This window comes from Barbus barbus, assembly GCF_936440315.1.
Source record: "Barbus barbus genome assembly, chromosome: 8".
Lineage (NCBI taxonomy): Eukaryota > Metazoa > Chordata > Actinopteri > Cypriniformes > Cyprinidae > Barbus > Barbus barbus.
The window spans coordinates 35,454,668-35,474,074 of record NC_136736.1 but is presented as its reverse complement, the minus strand read 5'-3'; the positions used below and the strand labels follow the sequence as shown (position 1 = coordinate 35,474,074).

General features: G+C 37.4%; 1 protein-coding gene across 4 annotated transcripts; it reads right to left on the bottom strand.

Annotated features, from left to right (window-relative positions):
* Nucleotides 1-4: 4 nt before the first annotated feature.
* On the bottom strand, nt 5-12,709 carry LOC306873590 (histone-lysine N-methyltransferase SETDB2-like). Of its 4 annotated transcripts, none has more exons than XM_079423006.1 (12): nt 12,457-12,709; nt 11,214-11,327; nt 10,300-10,386; nt 10,139-10,235; nt 7,957-8,290; nt 7,276-7,658; nt 4,353-4,522; nt 2,990-3,199; nt 1,778-1,805; nt 1,137-1,297; nt 454-542; nt 5-377 (listed from the first exon to the last, which is right to left on the bottom strand). In XM_079423006.1, the coding sequence occupies exons 1-9, from the start codon at nt 12,473-12,475 to the stop codon at nt 1,783-1,785; spliced, it is 1,437 nt and encodes a 478-aa protein (XP_079279132.1). In that variant the 5' UTR covers nt 12,476-12,709; the 3' UTR covers nt 5-377; nt 454-542; nt 1,137-1,297; nt 1,778-1,782. The 4 variants fall into 4 exon arrangements, with proteins under 4 accessions (XP_079279132.1, XP_079279129.1, XP_079279131.1 ...); XM_079423003.1 differs by having other exon boundaries at nt 7,276-7,667; nt 7,957-8,299; nt 12,457-12,700; XM_079423005.1 differs by having other exon boundaries at nt 7,957-8,299; nt 12,457-12,691.
* Nucleotides 12,710-19,407: the final 6,698 nt, after the last annotated feature.

Sequence of the window (19,407 nt, the reverse complement as noted above, 5' to 3'; positions counted from 1 at the left end):
TATTAACTTCATGTTCAGATATTTTAATTTACTCCAGCTCTTCTTTTTGAAGCAGCAGGATTTTCAGTCTTAGAAATACAAACAGATCATTTTAAAAGTGATTTTTACATCTGGAAAAGTCATACAAAATTAATAAACTAAGTATAAAGAGCACTATTCTATATTTTATTCATCAGGCATTTAAAATTCCCCAAACATTTAACTCTGGACCGGTTATTTTAATGAAGTCTTTACAGTATGAGCCCTTCATGGTTTCTGTGCAGCTTTACTGTAGAGTTAGGGTTAGGTCTCAATCAGACGAGAGCGTCACATGACCGCGGTCACTTCCTGCTGCGGACGGCCAGCTCCAGGTCAGTTCAGTTCCTGCTTTAACAGACCTGAGAAAGGAAGCAGAGAGCAGTGTTTGTTTCTTCACTCTCAGTGTGTCCGTGTCTGATTCTGAACGATCCTCACCTGCTCGTGAAGAAGGCGATGAGAGGGAACTGTGGGTCGTGTGTGTCAGTGAAGATGTTCTGGACGAAGAGGTTCGGCTCACAGCTGTGCTGCAGGTCAATCAAACACAAATTATTAAATAAGCACATACTGCTATTATTAGCACCAGTTCTTATGCTCCATATCCATCACCATGAAGGATTGATACAAATATATGATACAACATTTGTGACCCTGGACCACAAAACCAGTCATAAGGGTAAAGTTTTCAAAATTGGGATTTCTACATCATCTGAAGCAATGATCTTTCCATTGATGTATGGTTTGTTATGATAGGACAATATTTGTCTGACATACAACTATTAGAAAATCTGGAATCTGAGGGAGCAAAAAAATCTAAATATTGAGAAAATCTCCTTTAAAGTTGTTCAAATGAAGTTCTTAGCAATGCATATTACTAATCAAAAATGAAGTTTTTATATATTTACGGTAGGAAATTTACTAAATATCTTGATGGAACATGATCTTAATATCCTAATGATTTTTGTCATAAAAGAGAAATGTATAATTTTGATCCATACAATGTATTGTTGGTTATTGCTACAGATATACCTGTGTTACTCATGACTGCTTTTGTGCTGCAGGGACACAGATATATAGTCATCAGCAGATCACATGAGTGGGTAAGGTCTGCTGAAACTTACGTTGAAGAATCGGGCCACGTTTCCCTCTTTCGAGGCGTCCAGGTAATACAGCTGCTCGTGTGTGTGTTTGTGCTGCGAGTGTGTGGTGATCTCAGCGCCGTGCCCGTTTGATTCGGTCAGTCTGGGCTTCTTCCTCACGATCTGCTCACACGCCTCGTTCCCTACAAACACACACAGAATCACACACACACACACACACACACACACACACACACACAGAATCACACACACACAGACAGAATCACACACACACACACACACACACACAGAATCACACACACACAGACAGAATCACACACACACACACACACACAGAATCACACACACACACACAGAATCACACACACAGAGACACACACACACACACACACACACACAGAATCACACGCACAGAATCACACACACAGAGTCACACACACACACACACACAGAATCACACACACAGAATCACACACACACACAGAATCACACACACACACAGAATCACACACACAGAATCACACACACACACAGAATCACACACACACAGAATCACACACACACACAGAATCACACACACACACACACACAGAATCACACACACACACAGAATCACACACACACACACACACACACAGCACTGGATGTGTTTCTGATCTTACCGTTCTCACTGCAGTCCTGCTGCTGATCCTGAAACAGAGGAGAAAACACATCCATGCTTCATCCACACTGCGACTAATGCTCTTTTCATCAGCTGTTTCTATTTCAGTCTTAGTCCCGTGTTAAATGTCCTTGCTAGCTTTTATCATATTTACTCAACCTTATCCTTTTTTAGTTTTTGTCAAGTTTTGGTCGACTAAAAGTCTCAGTATTTTAGTCTAGTTTTATTCAAAGAAAATCTAAAGTATTTAAGTCTAGATTTAGTCCATGAAAACTTGACATTTTAGCAATAAGATTATTAATGAACTGTGCACCAGTGTTAATTTTAGCAGCTACTATATTTCTAATTTAGTCTTGTTTTAGTTATTATTATATTTAGTCATCGTTGTTCTGTTTTTGTTTATTCGAGTTTTAGTCGACGAAATGTCTGAGCATTTTAGTCAGGTTTTATTTAATGAAATCTTATTCATATTTTCATCATGCTGTATAATGGTTAAACTGATCAAAATGATTTTTGCTCAAAATTATAATCGTAATGATTGTTGTCATTTGAGAAATGTACTTTTGCATTTCAGGTATTGCACTTTCACCAATAAACACAAATCAATAGAATGTGAACTCATGCACATGGTTTATTTGACCTTATCTAGTGTAATGATATATTAGAGGCTATTTATTATAGAAATTAACATCAAAGACTCTCTCGGTCTACATTATGAAAACTGGTAAAACAAACAAAAACTATTATAAATTCCTAATAGTAATTCCAATAACTCTATAATGTTTAATAATAATAATGTTTCTCTATTAAAACAACAGCGTTTGAGTAAGTGCATTTATTCAGAAACCACAATCGCAGACAATATAGTCGAGATCTGATGACAGAACACAGACCGGCTCAATTATGATGCTTTCATTGAGATCGCTAAACTCCAGCTTGCTTTTCGGTGTTTCAGATCATAACTTCTGCAATAAAGAGCGAGCGCATGGTTGCCAGATTACCATAAATAAGCAAAACACCGGACAGAAACTGTATCCTCGTAACAGAGAAGTTCTGATTGGGGGATTTGAGCTCTTGATATCTGGCAACCGCACTCATGAACGCTTGCGTAGTAGCTTGTAGTTTTCGTTAACGAAATGATCTCTACTGATGATGGGCGAGTGCTTCACCTGACCCTGAGCACCAGGTCAAAGGTCACCTGCAGGCGGGGCACTGACCTTGAGCTGAGCGAGTGGACTCTGATCGGCGGGTCTCTGGATCACAGGAACATACAGCGGCGGAGAGCAGTCCAGCGGCTCACTGACCGTCTCCATCGGTCCGGCGGGCAGCATCCACTCCTCCACCACCTCCACCTCGTCATCAGACACGGGCAGCTCTCGATCCGCCGGCTGCTCCACGCTCTGCAGCTGTCGGAGAACCACGCCTGCGCACGAGAGAACGCATCAGAACCAATGCAGACCAGACCAGTTCATCTCAACAAACTGCTGTCAAATTTTAGTATCACTGAGATACTATTATCATTTTTGTTCATATTTTCAATTAATTAGTTTATTAAAAAGGTTTTTTTAAGATGTCTATATATATTAGAGCTGTCAAACAATTAATCGCGATTAATTTTGTCCTAAATAAAAGTTTTTGTTTACATGATACATGCATGTGTACTGTGTTTATTTATTATGTATTTATAAAAGCACATACATACTGTATATATTTTGGAAATATTTCCATATTTATATCATTAGATTTTTTATTTTATATAAATATATATAATATATAAACATATCATATTTTTCTTATATATATGCATGTGTTTGTATTTATATATACATAATTATACACAGTACAGTCTACACACTCAAATATTATGTAACAAAAACTTTTATTTTAGATGCGATTAATCACGATTAATCATTTGACAGCACTAATATATATATATATATATATATATATTTTTTTTTTTTATTAATTTTTTTTTAACTTTAGTTTGAGTTATTTTAGTACTGTTAAACTAAAACTAAACAAAAGTGAGAAATGCTGCCTGAAAATAAGCTAAAGTTTTTTTATATTTGGTTTTATATCAGTTAATAATCATTTTATTTCAAGTAATGTAAATGTTGTTAGTTTTAGTAAATATAGAAGCATGTTTCCATCACAGAATTAAAAAGGTAATTGCGACTTCTTATCTCTCAATCCTTACTTGTTCTTGCAGTTCTGAGAGATTCTGAGTCAAAATTGCAAGCTATATATTGCGAGAAAAAAAAAGTCAGAATTGTGAGATTTTTTATTTTGTATTCTGTGGCAGAAACAAGGAAACAGAACCGCAAGATGCAAACTCAGAATTCATTTATTTAAAAAAAGAGAGAAAATTGTGAGATATTTATATATATTTTTTGTAGCAGACACTAGCTTTCATAACTTAATGATAAAAACCCCGACTTATATTTGAAGTAATGAAAAAGTTTATTTTCTGATATAAAGATAATTGTTATTTATATTTTATTTTAGTTTACGTAATGAAAAGGTTGTATTTCGGTCATGTAAGTGTTTGATGATGACGCTGGTGTGAGCAGGAGTACCTGCGTAAATGCAGACGAAGGTTCCCTTGTCGAGGTCATCTCTGCAGCGTACAGCCCAGCCGCGGTCCAGCGTACGAAACACCTGCAGCCGCACACGCAGACCCTTCTGCACCACACGGTTCTGACAGCGGCTCCTCGCACAGCTGCACCACGGGCTGCACTCGAACAACCTGACAGATCACGTGACAGGTCAACAGATGACATGACAGATCACGTGACCGGTCAACAGATGACATGACAGATCACGTGACAGGTCAACAGATGACATGACAGATCACGTGACCGGTCAACAGATGACATGACAGATCACGTGACCGGTCAACAGAACACATGACAGATCACGTGACCGGTCAACAGATGACATGACAGATCACGTGACCGGTCAACAGATGACATGACAGATCACGTGACCGGTCAACAGATGACATGACAGATCACGTGACCGGTCAACAGATCACATGACAGATCACGTGACCGGTCAACAGATCACATGACAGATCACGTGACAGGTCAACAGATCACGTGACATCACATTACAGGCACATTCGACTTGAAGCGGCGCTGCACTGAATGATCAGTGTATGACATCAAGTACCACGAGAGCGATAAGACAGCAGACGGATCCCTATGCTTTCAAATCATTCTCGCGGTACTTTGATGTCATGCACTGATCATTCTGTGCAGCGCCGCTTCAAGTCAAACACGCCTAACATCACATAATAAATCATTTGACAAATCACATGACTGATCAAGTGACAGGTCAACAAATCACAACAGATCACAAAAGATCACATAACAAACCATGTGAAAGATCACGACTGATCATGTGATAAATCACAACGGATCACATGACAAATCACATCAGGGCTCACAAAATCACCCGACGTCCCGGGGCTATTGTGTTTTCCAGTCGGGCTACCAGAATGCACCACTGCCTGCCCGACGGGCCTTAAATACAGGACTCCACGCAGTGTTCCTCTAAACTGAGCGCTCTCTTCCACCGCGGACGCGCAGAAGAAAGACTACTGTACAAACTGTACTTCATAACCATGTTTAGACCGCTATAGAAGAATTCATAGGTTCACGTTTTTTTTATATTTAACTTACAGATCTCAGCTTAAGTTTTGCTTCAGTTTGTATTCTATTCTATTCTATCAGTTTAAATAGTTTGTTTTGATAATATATTATGTTACATTTATTCATTTAGCTGACGCTTTTATCCAAAGCGACTTACAATTGCTATATATGTCAGAGGTCGCACGCCTCTGGAGCAACTAGGGGTTAAGTGTCTTGCTCAGGGACACATTGGTGTCTCACAGTGGATTCGAACCCGGGTCTCTCACACCAAAGGCATGTGTCTTATCCACTGCGCCATCACCACCCAGGGCTATATTATAAACCTGATAAATAATTGACCTTGTTTTTGAGTCTCTTGCTCATCAAGGCTGTATTCATTTCAAAAATACAGAAAAAACAGTGATATAGTGAAATATTATTGCAATTTCTAATATTGGTTTCCTATTTTAATATACTTTAAACTGTAATGTATTTCTGTGATCTGCAGCTGTATTTTCAGCATCATTACTCCAGTCTTCAGTGTCACATGATCTTCAGAAATCATAATAATATACTGATTTATTATCAATGCTGGAAACTGTTCTGCTGATTCATATTTATTTGGAAACTGTGTTTCTTTATTCTTTGATTCTTTGATTAATAAAAAGTTTAAGAGAACAGCATTTATTCAAAATAGAAATATTTTCTAACAATAGAAGTCTTTACTATCAGTTTTATCCATTTAACACATCCTTACTGAATAAAGTTTATTTAACTTTCTTTAAACGTTTTTAAAGTATCTTTAAAAAAGAAAAAAATTAATTCTGACCCTAAACTTTTGAATAGTTTATATTGTAACAAAATCTCTATTTTAACTAAACACTGTTCTTTTTAAGTTTTTTTTTTTTTTTAAATATCACAGGTCCCAAAAAATACAGTATAAAATTTAAATAAAATAAAAAAGCAGTAAACTGTTTCCAGCATTGATTATAAATCAGTATATTAGAATAACTTCTGAAGGATCATGTGACTCTGAAAATACTGCTTTGCTTCACAGGAATTAATTACATTTGAAAGTATATTAAAATAGAAAACATTTTAAATTGCAATAATATTTCACATTAATATTTTGTGAAATAATATTCAGTATTTATCATCAAATAGATACCGTCTTGATGAGCAAAAGAAACTTCTTTAAAAAACTTTATTGATGCAATCTGTTGAACTGCAGAGTATTGTTCAGTAAACATGTTTCTCTTTAACCTAAAATATACATCATTTAGTCACATCAAGGGTCAAATCAGATATAAACAGCTCATTAAAGTTAAAGGTTACTCACTTGTGTGCGTGCTGTACAGGTCTGGTGTAAAGAATGCTTCTGCTGGAGACAGAGATGTCTGACCGATAGAGAGAAGATTTGCTCAGAAAGAAAAGAAATGAGAGGAGCATTGCTCCCACGGGTCCTTAAATTTGATACGACTAAACTGAAGAGGTTTTAAGGCCTTAGACAGTTTTTAATACGTTAAATGGTATAAGAAATTATTTTTCAAATTGCCTTGAATAGATTTTTAAGAATTCTGCAGATACCTTTTAAACAGTAAAATAAAACTCTTTCCTTGATATTCATTGATATTTGTGTATTTTGATTGACATTTATGTCTTTATTTTATTTGGGCATGTTAAATTAATTTTCGGGCTACCAAAATCAGAAGAGCACCTACCCGAAGGGATAACGGGGATTTAGACATTTAGCGAGCTCCGGAGTGCAAGAAGCAAGTGTCCATCTCAGTCCTAATTTTGTGAGCCCTGCACATGATAGATCAACAAATCCCATCACATGACAGATCACGAGCTCCTCCCGACTCACCCTGCGCTCAGGGGCGCGCTCAGCCGCTGGTGTCTGTAAGCCTGCTGCTCTCCCGCGCCTCTGAGTGTCTGCTGAACACATGCGCAGCTCCGGGCGTCTGCGCAGCCGTCGGTGCAGTCGCAGCACACTGAGAAGAGCGGCGTGGCGCTGAGGAAGCAGCCATGCGGCCAGCGCTCTTTACGGTAGCGGAACTCTTTGGGCCGCGTCCCGTCCAGCTCGTTGAACAGAGAAACGGGAACCGGCTCGATCCCGCGGCTGAGGTCTCGCTCGAACAGCAGCGCAGCCGAGTCCGGAGCTCGCACCTGATTCTCTGGAACGATCTGTGGGTCGAAACTGAAGTTGTCTAGCTGCAGCACGCCGAGGCTGTCCGACAGCAGCAGGAACTGAAGCACCTCGATCAGAACAGATCACATGTGATAAATCAGCAACCATATTTAAATCCAGACTCAAAACACATCTGTTTAGCTGTGCATTTACTGAATAAAAACTTCATTTTTGATTAGTAATATGCATTGCTAAGAACTTCATTTGAACAACTTTAAAGGAGATTTTCTCAGTATTTAGATTTTTTTGCTCCCTCAGATTCCAGATTTTCTAATAGTTGTATCTCAGCCAAATATTGTCCGATCATAACAAACCATACATCAATGGAAAGATGATTTAAACTTTGCCTTGCCTTACCTCCTCCAGGGAGCACAGGCTCCGTCCACACGGCGCTTTATAAAGCACACCAGTGTCTTGCGCGTCAGAATCGTCGCGTGGATCGCAGTGGCGCTGGAACTGGCACAGCATGGGCACACGCAGCGGGTTGCGGCCCAGACAGCGGTCGGCGTGATCGGGCAGCTGCGGGACGCATGCGGCGCTGCAGTCGTGTGGATGGTAGACGAGATGCACAGGAGACCTGGGCTCTTCAGAACAGACGCTCAGAGGAGACAGCAGCAGCTCCGGACCGCTCGCAGCCTCGGCTCGGCCTGTTGCAGACATCTGGCTGTGATCGGAGCTCGACTCCCCATCCCTGCAGAGTCTGCCAGACATCAGTTTGCTCAGAATTTGGAAAATGTGCTTTTTCCTTTTATGCCCTTTTACCCTTTTATTTTATGGGTTTGGAATGATTTGCAAACTGTATTTAAACTAGAGTCACTGCCAGCCCTGGGTACTTTTAAACGTGTCCCTGCAGCACAAAAGCAGTCATGAGTAGCACAGGTATATTTTGCAGCAATAGCCAACAATACATTGTATGGATCAAAATTATACATTTCTCTTTTATGACAAAAATCATTAGGATATTAAGATCATGTTCCATGAAGATATTTAGTAAATCTCCTACCGTAAATATATCAAAACTTCATTTTTGATTAGTAATATGCATTGCTAAGAACTTCATTTGAACAACTTTAAAGGAGATTTTCTCAATATTTAGATTTTTTTGCTCCCTCAGATTCCAGATTTTCAAATAGTTGTATCTCAGACAAATATTGTCCTATCATAACAAACCATACATCAATGGAGAGATTATTTATTCAGATGATTTATTCTTATGACTGGTTTTGTGCTCCAGGTTGTGGTCCAAACTCACTTGTTTCCTTTAGCTTTTATAAGTTGAGAATGTTTTGAATGTGTTTTACTTTTTGATCATTATGATGTTTCACAGCAGTCTGGTCAGTCTTGAGACTGTTTTAAATAAAAGAACTGGAACTAGAGCATGACCCAGAAAACAAGACTCAAAACTCGTCTACACACAGCCAAAACACTGGTGCGATTACCATTTTCTATTAAAAAAAAAAGGTTATTAAAATTAATGTTTGCTTACTTCAATAAGCCAGAATGAGTGTTGCTGAGGCCTCGTTTATAAAACACATTTAGGGCTGTAAAATCGATTAATCGTGATTAATCGCATACAAAATAAAAGTTTGTGTTTACATAATATATGTGTGTACTGTGTATATTAATTATGTATATATAAATACAAACATATGCATGTATATATTTAAGAAAAATGTTATGTTTATATATTAAATACACTTATATATAATATAAAATATAAGAATATAAATGTATATACATGTAAATGTTTTAAAAATACATGCATGTGTTTGTATTTATATATAAATACTTAATATACACAGTATACACATATATATTATATAAACAAGAACTTTCATTTTGGATGCGATTAATCACGAAAGCACTAAATTAAAATGATCAAAAACTTGGGTAAATGGACAAATGGGTAAAAGCTTGTGGTATGAAGGATAATGGCAAGGATTGGTTAAACTCTGATTATTAAACAGAACATGTAATGAGCAAACATGCCTGACGAGATTTTCAGTTATATGATCTATTGTTACACTGAATGACATTTTAATGCGTGTCTTCCATGTATGTGATAATAGCATAATATAGTAACTATACGCTCACATTTGAGATCTTTATAAACGAGGCGCTGTTTGGTAGTTATTCTCTCATAAATCAAACACAAACACTTGTTTGATCATGTTCCTACAGTGTATTTGCTAAGAGTGTTAAACGTTTGCGCTCTAACACAGCCAACGCCACAAAGTGTTAAATCTCGAGGAAAGGTTTTTAACTCCTCCGTGCTGCAGGAAGGGTTCAAACGAGGTCACTTCCTGTGTGCTACACGTTTATACAATCTTACATTCCTCAGTCGGGGGAAACTATGTTTGTAAGACGGTTAAAGATGCGTTTCTGGTAAATATAACATTATATTATGACATACGATTGAATGATCTTAATTGTCTAATCATGCAGTTGAGGAGATCAGGCTGGCGTTTTAAGGCAGGTGAGTAATTAAATATGTGGTTTATTACTCAAATAAATGATAATAACTATAATAATGACAGACCGTGTGCCGTCCTTCTGCAGAAAGTCCTCCGTCTCCACACCGTTCCTCAGGCTCTCCGGAGAACACTGAGCCTCTGAGACGGTCACCGTCAGTATTTCTGGAACACAGACTCGTCAGTATAATACACAACACGAGCAGCGCTACTGATTATCAGCACAAACCTTCATCAATCAGCACCTCCTGGATGCCTTTGCTCCTGATGGAACTGAGATCAGACTCCAAAATGATCTTCATGGCCTGAACGTACTCTGAAACAGATCAGAAAAATCACATGATCAGCTGGAACCGATTCAAATACAGAATCTCATGAACAGATAACAAGTCAGATTGACCATTTCAGTGCATTTGTAGCACTCAGACAGGTCTGTTCTGTGCAGCTGGTTTGATAGAGAAACAAGAGACAATTATAGAGTCAACATTATTCGTTCTTCAGACATTTCTCTTTAAATAGAATGAATATGTGACCCTGGAGCACAAAACCAGTCATAAGGGTCAATTTTCTGAAATTGAGATTTCTACATCATCTGAAGCTGAATAAATGATCTTTCCATTGATGTATGGTTTGTTAGGATCGGACAATATTTGGCTGAGATACAATCTTCACAATCCTTTAAAGTTGTTCAAATGAAGTTCTTATCAATGCATATTACAATGCCTTAAAAATGAAGAACCCAAAAGGAAAGTTTGCTAAGACACAAAGTCTAAATGGGCATTAAGATATCTTTAACATTTCATGAGTTACAGGTCTGCAAACTTTGGAGAAAAAACTTGACAAGTGCTTTTTCCCATTTTAAACTGTTACCATTGTCACATAATGCCACAAAGATTGCTAAAGTCAACAGAATAGTGCATTACTCAGTCAATATACATACATCACATTTAATAGTTTGGCTTTCATCACTAAACACGTTTATCCTTCTTCAGAAAGAATAATGGAAAATTTAAAAAATATGAGCTGGGATTTTTGGGGGGTTTTATTTGACACGGGATGATTTGTGTGTGTGTGTGTGTGTGTGTGTGCGTGTGCGTGTGCGTGTGTGTGTGTGTGTGTGTGTGTGTGTGTGTGTGTGTGTACCTCTGTCAGTAGCAGTGTTGTTTCTGATGGTGTATCTTAACTGATGAAGTCGCTCCAGCAGATCATCAAACACTGCATCAACATCCACCGCCTCCCAGAAGATCCTGGCTTGCTCTGAAACACAGCATCATCTTCTGATCACTAATGAACATCTGATCACTAATGAACATCTGATCACTAATGCACATCTGATCACTAATGCACATCTGATCACTAATGCACATCTGATCACTAATGAACATCTGATCACTAATGCACATCTGATCACTAATGCACATATGATCACTAATGAACATCTGATCACTAATGAACATCTGATCACTAATGAACATCTGATCACTAATGAACATCTGATCACTAATGAACATCTGATCACTAATGCACATCTGATCACTAATGCACATCTGATCACTAATGAACATCTGATCACTAATGAACATCTGATCACCAATGAACATCTGATCACCAATGAACATCTGATCACTAATGCACATCTGATCACTAATGCACATCTGATCACTAATGAACATCTGATCACTAATGAACATCTGATCACTAATGCACATCTGATCACTAATGCACATCTGATCACTAATGAACATCTGATCACTAATGAACATCTGATCACTAATGCACTTCTGATCACTAATGAACATCTGATCACTAATGAACATCTGATCACTAATGCACATCTGATCACTAATGCACATCTGATCACTAATGAACATCTGATCACTAATGCACATCTGATCACTAATGCACATCTGATCACTAATGCACATCTGATCACTAATGAACATCTGATCACTAATGCACATCCGATCACTAATGAACATCTGATCACTAATGCACATCTGATCACTAATGAACATCTGATCACTCGTCACTCAGCAGGTCTTCTCCGTCTCACAAAATAATGCTCAGGAGCTCCAGAAGTCCAAATCAGACGCGATCTGACCATCTCACAGCCTTTATATGTTCTCCTTCTAGAAACTCCCCAGCACTCCCTGATTCCTCTGTCAGGGTCACCTTATCAAAGGTCTCTTGTTCTCTTTGTAAGGAGCCAGCTAGCTGAAGTCAGAACTGATCTCAGAGTGATTCTTCATTATTCAGATCAAAGCACCGAGCGGCTGGAAAGAGCAGCTTTGTATCAGAGCAGATGCCCTGATTCACATTCTCTCGCAGATTACAGTGCTCTAACTCTTTCTGCGACTGTTTTCTGGAGGATAAATGAAATACTTACCCGTTTCAAACTCCATCATCTCGTTCTGAGGCTCAGATGAGCTCAAATATCACACAAACATTAACAGAACTGCTCTAGTATCTCACAAAAGCGCTCATTAGAAACGTTATATGCCGAAGACAACAAATATCACTGAAGTACAGGCAAACTGAATGAAAATGTCACATTTATTACTTAAACGACTTCACCAGAGTGAATAAAAGAACGCGACATCACAGAAGAATCATCCGCATGTGTCCGAATCAAGTGAATCGTTCTTTCAAACCGATTCAATCAAACCGAAGCGTTGTGAATCACTCCTACATTACAGAGAACCATAAATGACACAGCATTTAATGCAAACTTTATAACCTAACTGATATGATATAGTGAACTACTAAGTGCAGTTTACTCCGATCGCGGTCTTGTGTTTGAATGGGGACTCAAAGTACTCAGTGAGTCATTTGTTGGTGAACTGTCCAAACGAACCGATTCGATAGAATTAATCCAATGTTTTGGTTTCAGTAGAAGTCAAAAGCAATCGATCACAGATAGCTCACAGTTATCGCTTCGGTGGTCTTTCTGTTTTCGACACGGTACGCCATCGTTTAATTTAATAATATTGCTGGTAATGTGAGGTTTGTGTATAAATATAAGATATTAAATTAGTTCTCCATCCATCAGTGAATGTCTGTGTGTAACATCACATTTGAAACTAGCTGGAGGTGTATTTTACATCATAAACACAGTAAACAGAGACAGATTTAATGTTAAACATGCATAACGCGCACGTGTATGGCATCACGTGATGTTATATGTCATGTACTTCCGGTGAGGTTTTGTAACAATGATTGTGTAATATCAAAGATCTTAAATTAAGATGCATTTACTAGATAAGCCAAATGAAGTGCATTGTGCTTCAAATAAGTCAAATAATCTTGTTTTAAATCAGTAAGTTATTAATTGGTATCAGTGATACTAGCCTTCAGTCATAAAAATAAAGATGCCATTAAACAAATATTAAAAATATACTGTCTTTATGTTGTTTATACATTAATTTGACGATTGAATGTGAAATTATTGCAATATAAAAGTATATTTAAAAACTTTAATGCTAGGTGGGATTAATCGCGATTAATTTCAGAAAAATGTGCTATTAAATAGTTAATTTTTTTAGATAGATTGACAGCACTAATTCAAATAGAAAACAGTTATTTTAAATTGCATTAATATTTCACAATTTGACTGTTTTTTTCTGTATTTTTAATCAAATAAATGCAGCCTTGATGAACAGAAGAAACTCCTTTAAAAACAGTAAATATCTTCCTGATCCCAAACGTTTTACATTTTCATTTTCTAAGCTTAAGTTTTTCATGAAATATAAGCAAAATAGTTATATAACACAATAACAACTGTGATAATACTTGACTTGATTTAAGTTTATTGGCATGGCAATATTTCATGCAAACACAGATTATACTCCAGAAAACAATACAGTAGTACAGAATACAAAATACAAACATGAAATAAAGCAATTATACAATTCTAAAAAGATTCTTTAAATTTACTTTGAAAGATATTGTAAAAGTGTTTCTGGGTCCATCCTATAAAACAGTTCCATAAGAGTTTGATCTGATAATAACCTTTGTCTCATTCACTGCTAAAAATGATTTTCTTCCTTAGTATTTGTGTCTTGTTTTCTAGTATAAATATGTACAAATTCTGGAATTAAGATGCATTTACTTCACAAGTAAAACAACTTAAGATATTATGTCTTGTCTTCTGAAAATATTATTCAAATGTTGTTGGTTTTTGCTTAAAATAATAAAAAATATCAGCCAATGGGGCAAGAAAAATGATCTTGTTTAGCCTTTGAATGAAGATGAATTTTCCTACTCCATTGGCAGATATTTTTGATTGTTTGAAGTATATTAATTTAGATATTTGATTATTCTGGAAATCCTATACTTTCAATTATTAATTAAACATAATTCAATTATGAATTATTACATAGTTAAACAATAAGAAGCCAATTCAAAAATAAGAAAATACATAACATCAGCTGTTCAATAATGAATCTAAGAGTATAAATGTATAGCAGACACAGCATGGAGCATATGAAACACACTACAGAATCACAATGACTGACTTGCAACTTTCCCTAAAATACTCCCAGAACAAAAGGGCAATAAGCATGTAATTATCGGCTCACATCTGTGTACGGGGGATGGCAGCCTCTGTAGGATCTAATGCTCACACCTGCTGCTGTAGAGCTGATGTTTATCAGATTCTGAAAGGAGACCGCCCACAACAGAAGAACAGAATTCAGTATTTCTCATAATATAAGTGACTACTGTGAAACTGAGACCAGTTTATCAATCGCACAGAGACCTTTAAAATGATACCAAACATGAATGACAACACAAAACAATATATTCACAAGATACAGTATAACACATGGGGCATGTAGGAGAGAGGAGGGGGAGGAAGGGGGTCGTAAATGATGAAGGAGAGACGTTTGGTCAGGGGCTGTTTGTTCTCTTTGGAGATCTCTTCTCCAGATTAGTTTTATGGTTTTATTGCATGGCATCTTTCTTTCAAGAGTTCCTGAATTTTGGCCTCATGAGGTATTAATTTCATAAGGAAACTATTTCACTCCTTTCAGTGTTCAACAAATAAAATTACAACACAATAAATTACATGGCATAGATAACATCATTAATACCCCAAAAATAAAAGAATAAAGTTTTATAAAAATAAATATTAGATTTGTTTTTAAATTACATTCATGACAGCTTGTTAGATGTGTTTTATTGTCATGGAAATATTGTCACAATGCAAAATATGCTCTTAAATATTCACTGTTTTTATGCTAAACATTTAGTGGTGATTAGTGTCCCTGCAGCACAGAAGCAGTCATCAGTAACACAGGTATATCTGTAGCAATAGACAACAATACATTGTATGGATCAAAATTATACATTTCTCTTTTATGACAAAAATCATTAGGATATTAAGATCATGTTCCATGAAGATATTTAGTAAATTTCCTACTGTAAATATATCAAAACTTCATTTTTGATTAGTAATATGCATTGCTAAGAACTTCATTTGAACAACTTTAAAGGAGATTTTCTCAATATTTAGATTTTTTTGCTCCCTCAGATTCCAGATTTTCTAATAGTTGTATCTCAGACAAATATTGTCCTATCATAACAAACCATACATCAATGGAAAGATTCAGCTTTCAGATGATTGACCCTTGTGACTGGTTTTGTGGTCCAGTAACTGATGAAGGAGACTCTAATGAGACGTTTGTTCTGCAGGTTTCCAGGATCATCAGAGGAGCGTCTGAAGGTTCCTCAGAGTGCTGTGGAGTCTCTGGGACTCGCATGCTACACAAAAGGTTAGAAAACCCCATACGATCACAAACAAAACTACCCATGATGCTCCTCTGATGGTGTGTTTGTGTTCAGGAGCTCTCAGCAGCCTCTTCTACTTGGCCTACAGCTTTCATAATGATGTGACGGAGGGGATCCTGACCAACACCAACTGTGGAGGTGCGTTTCTGAATGACTGGAGACTCACTGAATGACACACTCAGCTGAGGAGTATGCTGATGTGAGCGTGTTAAAAGCAACAGTTCATGTGTTCAATGTGTTCTCCCTCAGGTCATCTGAGATCAGCATGAGTTTGTTTCTTCATCAGGTTTGTATAAATGTGTCTCTGCATCAGTGTCTCAGCAATGGATGCTCTGCAGTGAATGGGTGCCGTCAGAATGAGAGTCCAAACAGCTGATAAAAACATCACAATAATACACACCACAAACAAATCCAGCATTAAGATGCTTTAAGTAAAATACAACAGAGTCTATAATCCATAATATCTCTTCCTCCAGTGGAAAAAGTGCATCTCCTGTTGTCTCTCACATCAAAACCCAGCCACATATTTGTTTAGAGCTCTTCTGGACTGTAAACGCTGCTTGATCTGCAGATTTCTCTCCTGATTCAGATCAGAACACTTTTTCACTGGAGGAAGTGTTATTATGGATTATGGACTCGTATTTGAGTTAAAAACATCTTAATGCTGGATTAGTTTCATCTTTTGTCTTCTCCAGATGTTAATTGATGGACTGGAGTGGTGTGGATTATTGTGATGTTTTTATCAGCTGTTTGGACTCTCATTCTGACGGCACCCATTCACTGCAGAGCATCCATTGCTGAGACACTGATGCAGAGACACATTTCTACAAACCTGCATCTGGTCAGAGGATAAGTGAATATTTGATCTTAATGTAGTGTGAGCTGTAGCGTGTTGTGTGTGTCCTCAGGTGAGAACTGTAACCGCGGGGCAGCATTAGGGGCTCTTCTCGGTGCACGAGCAGCTCATCTCGGCTCAGTCGTGCCGCAGGACTGGAAGAACGGGCTGATCGACGCTCAGGAGCCAATCGCTGACATCCTGCAGGATCTGAACAAATCCACATCAGTCTGATGTTCTTCTGCTAGAAAACTTCATCCTGCACTGCTCTGCTGTTTAGCTCTCGACACGTAACTGTATGTGCTATTGCCCTACACCTAAACTTAGCCCTCACAGGAGACTGTGCATTTCTACTTTCCCCAAAAAAACCTCACTCTGTATGATTTATAAGCGTTTTGAAAAGTGAGGACATGGGGCAATGTCCTGAAAAGTCACCTTCACCTTGTAATACCGGTGTCATTATACACATTTATGTCCTCATTTGTCACAAAAACACGCGCGCGCGCACACACACACACACACACACACACTGCTGATACAGGAAGGGTGCCCACAGATGTGGTTTCCAGCCTGCGCTGTGGAAGACGTTCCTCTCGTCTCTATACCTGCGTCTCTGCTTTCACACTGTGACCTACTTGCATAATTCTGCCATTAGGATGCATCTGTTATAGACTGAGTAAATGATAATCAGATAGCTGATGCTTTAAATATACTCATTAGTGTGTGTTTGAGACTTAAAACATGTCAGTCTGAGTGAGAACATGCTGAATGTGAATTATATCTGTGCACACTATACGCTCATTTCAGAGTTTGAAACTGAAATATATCAAATAATATCTTTCTCTTCTTGTTTTTAACCATCGGACTTGAAATGCTTCCATGGCTGTGATAAATTGGATAATTTGGTGATATTAATGTAGAGTTAGTTATAGACAGAGTTTAGACTTAAGTCAGGATTAGGTAATAGTTCAATTAGGACATTTAAGTTATTTTTATAAGCATGCCTTGTGTGCATCTTGAGACAAAACAAAGGCCCTGATATATTTTAAGATCAGTCAGTGTGATCTTCCTTCAGTTGAAACAGCTCAGACTTACATTTGAGTCTAGGACTAGTTTTAAGACCTGTCTGTGAAACCGGGGGTTATTAGTTTATAGTCTAATATAGTGTGTAATTATGTAACTTTTAAATGATGCATTATGATTTAACTTCAATTTCCTTTATTAAGACACTATTTTTAATGTAAGAATGTGATTATGAGTATAATATGCACATTATGAAATGATCTTCAGTGTATGCAGTACTTCAGATTATTTGCTGGTTTTGTTGATGTTGATGATCTAGGTTGAGTTTATCTATCCCGTTCGCTCACTGCAGGCCCTCTGTGAGCATGTGTTGTGTTGTTTGTGTTTTGTTTGAATCATATTTATATTTCTTAGGTATAAATGAGATGAATCAGTGAGTATGTGTTTGCAGCAGCTCTGAATGGCTGTATGTGAGCTGAACTCTGTGTCTTGTGTGGATCAGCGTCTGATTTCTGTTTAAACCACGCATCTCTCTGTGGTCTCAAACAAACGAGACGAGACTCTAAAGTTCAGACGCTCCAGTAGCATGTAAAGCAGCTCATCACACATAGATCTGAACTAGAGTTTAAACTCAAGCTGATTTCAAGACGGAAACCGCAGGGCTTCTTATAGTTTTAGGTAAAAGAAAGCTAGAGAAGCTGTAAAGCCGAGTAGAGTTGTATGTGATATAGATGATTCATTATGCAAACGCTACTGTGCTGTCAGACGGGGAACACCGTTTCAATGTTCAGCAATTAAAGGAAACTTTATACTTAAAGGAAGAGTTCACCTCAAAATTATAATTCTGTCGTCATATACTCGCTCTCATGTTTCGCCTGCATGACATTTCTGTCTTCTTCAGAAACACACTAGAAGATATTCTGTGAAACATTGGAAACCAAACAACACTGGACCCCACTGACATTCAGTGCTTGGAATAAATGTAAAAAAAAGCACAAAAAGATTTGAATATGAAGAAAAAGTCATAAAGGTTTGGAGCGACATGAGGGGGAGCAGGGTTTCTGCAGTGAAGGTAAATTTAAGATTTAAGTTTTTTAATAAAGAATTTTAGGCCTGGTTTCACAGACAGGGTTTAGACTAAACCAGGATTAGGCCATAGTTCAAATATTTTTTATAAATGTGCTTAGAAAAAAAACATTACTGGTGTGCATTTTGAGACAAAACAAAGGCACTGATATATTTGAAGATCATCAGTACAAGTTTCTTTCAGTTGAAACAGCTCAGACTTATATTTTAGTCTAGGACTAGGCTTAAGCCTTGTCTGTGAAACCGGGGGTTAAAGTCTTAAATTTAAGACCAAGTCAGAAAATGTAAGGAATGAATTGAAAGTAACACAATACACCTGTATGTTCTCTAAATGTGATTAAGAGAGAACACAATGAGTTGTATTAGCAACACTTTTGAAGATCCTGCTTCCAACAGATCTCTATTCATTTTGAATTAATTTCCACAAAAACATAATAAAGATTATCTCTGCTCTCAAACACTAGAATATGGGAATATGTTTGACCTCTTACTTCTGATTCTTCCTCAGTGATTCTGGCTTGTTTTCCAGTGCAAACATCTAAAGATTTCTACTGTTTTTATGATTGCTTACACACTAAAATGAAAAATAACATACAGTTAGTGAAA

Excerpts from the sequence above, each read along its gene's own strand:
- LOC306873590 (XM_079423003.1), bottom strand. Across the intron at positions 10,387-11,213 it reads CAACACTGCTACTGACAGAG|AGTACGTTCAGGCCATGAAG; the intron begins GTACACACACAC and ends GATCTGTTTCAG. Across the intron at positions 1,806-2,989 it reads ACTCGCTCAGCTCAAGGTCA|GATCAGCAGCAGGACTGCAG; the intron begins GTGCCCCGCCTG and ends CCTCTGTTTCAG.